Source organism: Solanum lycopersicum, chromosome 1 (genome assembly GCF_036512215.1).
Source record: "Solanum lycopersicum chromosome 1, SLM_r2.1".
NCBI lineage: Eukaryota > Viridiplantae > Streptophyta > Magnoliopsida > Solanales > Solanaceae > Solanum > Solanum lycopersicum.
In genome coordinates this window covers 57,188,087-57,194,089 of record NC_090800.1, presented here as the reverse complement: position 1 = coordinate 57,194,089, position 6,003 = coordinate 57,188,087, and the positions used below count along the sequence as shown (strand labels likewise).

The 6,003-nt window shown below is 30.7% G+C and overlaps 1 protein-coding gene across 1 annotated transcript; it reads left to right on the top strand.

The window, feature by feature from the left end:
* The first annotated feature begins 5,472 nt into the window (after positions 1–5,472).
* On the top strand, positions 5,473–6,003 carry LOC138343121 (uncharacterized). The gene has a single exon (XM_069294685.1). The coding sequence runs from the start codon at positions 5,473–5,475 to the stop codon at positions 6,001–6,003; it is 531 nt and encodes a 176-aa protein (XP_069150786.1).

Below are 6,003 nucleotides of genomic sequence, written 5' to 3'. Positions count from 1 at the left end.
TTTAGGAGAAATATTAAGCTAAAATTGTGTCACATTTATATTAAAATTGAATTAGATTTATTTCATAATTGTATTAAAATCATATTAAAATCATGAACAAAATATTTATAATATATATTTCAAACTCATTCATAATACATTCACAATAATTTTAAATGCATAATATTACTCATTTTCTTAGTGATATAAATCAAATCATTTATACGAAATAAACTTAGTGATACCAACCAAATGATTGCACACTACATTTTAATACATATTACAAACATCACTCATGTTGTTAGTGATACAAATCAAAGCAATTTATAAGACACATACAATACATGTTTTGTTCATGTATAATACAAATTTAACTCAGTCTATAGATCATTGTCTTGTCTTTTGTTAGTTACGTTTTTCATTCATTCTTAATTCTTTTTTCTAATTCAACTTTAATATTGTGTAATACACTTTTAATGCTAATTTAGTTCATTTTATAGTTTATTTGGTTGATTTGCTACTATTGGATTAATTGTTTGATTCATTATTAATACAAGTTTAATTAACTCTATAGATAATGTATGTTCTTTCATTAGTTGCATTTTTCGTTCATTCTTGTTCCTCTCTTCTAATTTAATTTTAATATAGTGTAATATACTTTTAATGCAAATTTAATTCATTTTGCAAATTATTGGGTTGATTTGTTACGATTGAATTACTTATTTAATTCATTATTGATACAAGTTTAATGCACTCTATATTGATGTAGGTTCTTTCATAAGTTACGTTTTTTTATTCATACTTAATTCTTTCTTCTAATTCAACTTTAATATTTGTGCTATATACTTTTAATACAAGTTTAATTCATTTGGTAGTTTATTAGTTGATTTGTTACGATTGGATTACTTGTTTAGTTCATTATTGATGCAAGTTTTATTTAGTTTACAGATCATAAAATGTTCTATCATTTGTTACATTTTGCATTCATGTTTAATTCTCTTCTAATTCAACTTTAATATGTGCGCAATACATTTTTAATTTTGATTTAATTCATTTACAGTTTATTAAGTCTCTTTATTTGTTACGTTTACAATAATTGTCTAATTAATTACTGATACAACTTTTATTCAGTCTACAAATCATTGACTACTCTACGAAAGAAAGTAGAGATAAAGAAAGAAAAAAAGAGCAAGCAAAAGAGAAAAAAATATTCAAAAACAAGGGAGAAAGAACAATAGAAAGAAAACAATGGTGCAAGAGAATAAAAGGAAAACAAGGGAGAGAAAACAATAATAATAAAGAAAAGGAGAAAGAATGAAAAAAGGTGAGAGAAAAAGGATAAAGAGACGAGAGACAAAGATAACTAAGAAAATATATAGTATCATATATTTATATAAAAGAGAACTCTAGGTATGCCTACTTGGCGTCACACAAGATAAAATTTCCTTTTAAATCTATTTATTTTCAAAACTAGTCTTCCTCTTTCATGAAAAGATGTGACTTTTATGAAAAATTGCGACGTTTATTAAAAGTTGCGACTTTAATGAAAAGTTGCAACTTTTATCAAAAGTTGTGACTTTTATAAAGTTGTAATTTAATGAAGAATTGTGATTTCTTTCAAAAGTTGTGATTTTTATGAAAAGTTGTGACTTTATACAAAGTTGCGACTTTTATGAAAGGTTGTGAACTTTTCAAAGTGTTGCAACTTTTCCAAATAGTTGTAACCTTTCTGATAAGGCACAATAAAGATTTGTTCACACTATCCTTTGATGTCTATAAATAGAGAGATTTCTTCTCATTTTAAAACAATAAAAATTCTGATCTACTTCTTCTACTTCCGCAAAATTAAGTTTTCGCATGCTTTGTTCATTTTGAGTGACCTACTGACACCACTATTTTTGTATCAATAAGTTGGTGGATAAAATTTTTTCATCATGGGAGGATGTTATTCTTTAAACCTTTGATATTGCGGGGAAATAATTTTCTTAAGAGGACATTGTACATTTAGTGGACTCAATTTTTTCCTTTCTATTTCATTCTATTTTTACATATCCTGGTATATTTTTTTACACTCAATAATTTATGCGTATGCTATTAATTATTTTTTTAATACACGTTTTAATCTCTATTATTTATGTTTTTGCAAAGTTATTGTCTCCGGTTATATTGGACATATACACATATAGTACGTATATTCATTGTGCAGAAAATAATTATTATACTCAGTTTTAAGAATTAAGTTTTGATATTATATATCAAATTCTATAACTTAAAAGTACTATATATAAGCTTGCATGTTATCTATTTTTAAAGATATGAAATTTCTCACTTATCAATTGAAAAAATTCATTATACAAGTTTAAAAGTTATAATTACATTCATGTTCAAGCGTAATTTTTTTTTTTTGAATATGTTAACAATTTTTTAATTTTTTTTGATATCACAATTGTATAATCTATGCAACTTAAATATTTCTTTTTATTACGAAATGCCTTTGTATCACAATCTAAGAATTTTGTTCATTATTTATCATTACACACAATTTCATAAGTGGAAAAAGTAACAATCTTTTTTTCCTTATATCTTATTTCATTTAAATTCGAATAGTTTAATGTGTGTATCTGGGACAGAGAGTGTAGAGAAAGAGAAATTAGTTGGAAGTAGCACTGGTTTTTGGCCACTAAACCTACCACCCTAATAATGATTAAACTAATAAACTGTATCTTTCAAAAACTTTAATTAGAACAATTTACTTAGTTACTATTATTTCATATTTTCTTCTTTATTTTCTTTTAATGTTGATTAAAGAATCAATAATTTATTATTTCGTGAATAATTCATTCATTAGAGGTTCTTGAATTATGCTATAATAACAAATAGTCAAATTCATGTTAGAATATTGCTAATTTTTTTTTAAGAACCAATTTTTTCAATATTTTCAATGTATGGATATTGGTAAAAAATTATTTGCAAGACCAATGCAATTATTATTTATGACCGCGCGGGTAAATTACCTAGTTGTTGTATTTTATAATAATGAAAGAGTATATTTAAAATAAATAATTATTTTTTAAAAGGAATCTACTCATGTAATTAATCCTACTTTTTAAGCCATTACTTCTGCCTTAAGCATAACTTAAGATTTGCAGGACAAAACTTAAAGGAACTTTTTCCTTTAAGGCACAACCTTTTATTAAAATCATTCGCATAGAAGTGTTCACCACCCATATGACCCCTACTGTTAGACTCGTAAATGACTTGATCTAACTATGTGCAGGCATGACAAAGGTTAGGGCATTGGTCTTGGCATGTATGTGGTCAAAACAGTGCAGTTGTGCAACTAAGAGTTAGTGAGCAGCGAAGAGTTCAAGATGCTTGAGTATGACAGGGCATCTTAGACGCATAGGGCTTACGTATGGGCAGAATTGTCGGCAATACAAGGCCGTGTGTTAGCTTGACAAGGCAAGGTTCTGCACTTGACGTTGGCTAGACAAAAGCTGATATAAAACAAAGTGTTGGAAGCATGCTAAAATATTCCAAGTGTTGGAATAAGCTGAAATACTCTAGTGTTGGAATAGGCTGAAATATTCTAAGTGTTAGAATGATTAATTTCAGTTATGTGTTAGAATGTATTTTGATTTCGAAAATATTCTATCTCTTAGAATATTAAGTGCTGGAATTTAGTGTGAATTTTGTGAGGACAAGTGTTATACACATGTCAGATTTAATCGCCGATGTAACTGTTGTAATTGCCTTGTGCAGAACATCTATATATGGTGGAAATTCGTCTAAGGCAAAGGAGAAGGATTCTGGCCTTAGATTAATTTGTGAAGCCTTATCCTTTGTTGATTTGATATTAATAAAAGGTTGGAAAGAGTTCTTGTATGTTGGTTGTGTTGTTACTTTGATTATTGCCTAAGAAAAACTAAGTTAAGTATTTCTATACTTAGCCAAATTTGTGTGAGTGTAAGACTGAAGTTTGTAAGAGTTGTAGACTGCCTAGGAGTGATGTTAGATAAAAAACCAACTCTCCTTCAATTAGTATTAGAGCGCAGTTGAACGATGGTGACGAATGCAGAACTTTGGGAAATAGTACACAAGGTTGAAGCCTTCATTGGGATTACTGATGAAATAATGAAAGACCCAACTTTGGTGGATCTTTTGACTATCAATTTGAGACTAGATGCTGATAAAATTTGAGGGGACGTTAGTGTGTTTTAGAGAGCTGTCGACGAACATATGGCTGAATCTTTAAATTTTTGTGAGGCTACGAAGGTACAATTGGAGCGACTGCAAAAGGATAATGAAAACCTTCTCGCAGATATCGTTGTACAGTGTCGGGCTGTGGCAGCGTTAAGTTCAAATCGTGAGAAATCGTCTAAGGTTAAAATTGTGTAACCTAAAACCTTTGGTGGCACAAAGAGTGCTAAGGAACTAGAAAACTTCATCTGGGATATGAAGCAGTATATTAGTGCTGCAAGGGTGCCTGAAACGGACAATTTAAACATAACTACAATGTATTTGAAGGGTGATGCATAACTTTGGTGGAGGACTCGAAATACAGATAATGTAAGTGCTGAACGATCCAGAATTTATTCATGGGATAAATTGATGAATGAAATGCGTGATCAATTTCTTCTTAGCAATGACTCTTAGCTTGCAAGGGATAAGTTGAAAATACTAAGGCAGACAAGTTCAGTGCGAGATTATATTAAGGAATTCACTTCTGTGATGTTAGACATTCAAAACAAACTGATGAGGATAAATTACATAACTTTATTTCGGGTATGCAAGACTGGGCTCAAACGAACTTCAAAGGTAAAATGTCAAGAATTTACCAGGGGCAATTGTTGCTGCTGATTCTTTAGTAGATTTCAGAACGGCTTGACCTACTACTGATGTCCCTTCTACTTTGAAATCCAAGAAAACGGTTTAGAAGAAAGGGACTGGAAAAGGGAGAATTGTAAAGACTATGCTAATGATCAGGGGAATGCACCAATGAAGGAAGGAAATAAGGAAAACAAGTCAAAGAACAAGGATGGAAATTCGAAAGGCTGTAAGACTTGTGGTGGTCCTCATTTGAATAAGTCTTGTCCGAATAAGGAAAGAGTGAATGCTTTGCTTGCTGGAAAAATGAATCTGGAGGAAGAAGGAGAGGAAGTTGTGGCTGCTATGGCCAATCCGTTAGGTTTGTCTTTCAATGATATTATATTGGTTAATAATGTTGAGGGGGCGTCTAAGACTTTAAATCCACATGCTTCATTGATTCATTTGGAAATGAAGATAAAAGAAAAATGTGTGATGGCTAGGGTTGATATGAGGGTTACTTATACGTTTATTGATGTTAATAGTGCTGCGAAATCAGGGCTTAATTTGACTAAAAACCCTTTTTACGTCAAAACAGTGAATGCGAAGGCACAAGCCATTGTGGACATGGCTTATGGAGTGTCTATGTCAGCTATAAATTAGGTTGGAGAACATAACTTAATGGTGATGCCGTTAGGAGATTTTGAGATGATACTTGGTATTGATTTTCTTAGAAAATTTCAGTTTTTTCCTTCTTCACATTTGGATGGAATCATGATTATGAATTTCGGCAATGCTGAGTTTGTGAAATCTGTTCATCCATTTTGGAAAGTCAGTAATATTGAAAAGAACAAGGATAAAAGAATGATGTTGTCTGCTATGTCAATTAACAAAGGGCTGAAGAAGGGTAATGAAACTATAATTGTTGTCTTAGTCGAATTGAAACCTAATGTAACAGTAGAAGTTCCTGATTGTGTGGCCGAGTTTCTGAAAAAGGTTACCAATGTGATGCCGCCTGAATTGCCAAATACTTTGACGCCAAGGAGGGATATTGATCATAAAATTGAGTTGCTACCAGGTGCGGTAGTTCCTGCACAGGATCCTTATCGTATGACTCCTAAGGATTTATCTGAATTGTGTAAGCAATTGAATGATTTGTTGGATGCTGGTCTGATTCAACCATCTAAGGCTTCTTATGGTGCTCCTATTTTGTTCTAA

Excerpts from the sequence above, each read along its gene's own strand:
- LOC138343121 (XM_069294685.1), top strand. The coding sequence starts at position 5,473 with ATGCCGTTAGGAGATTTTGAGATGATACTTGGTATTGATTTTCTTAGA.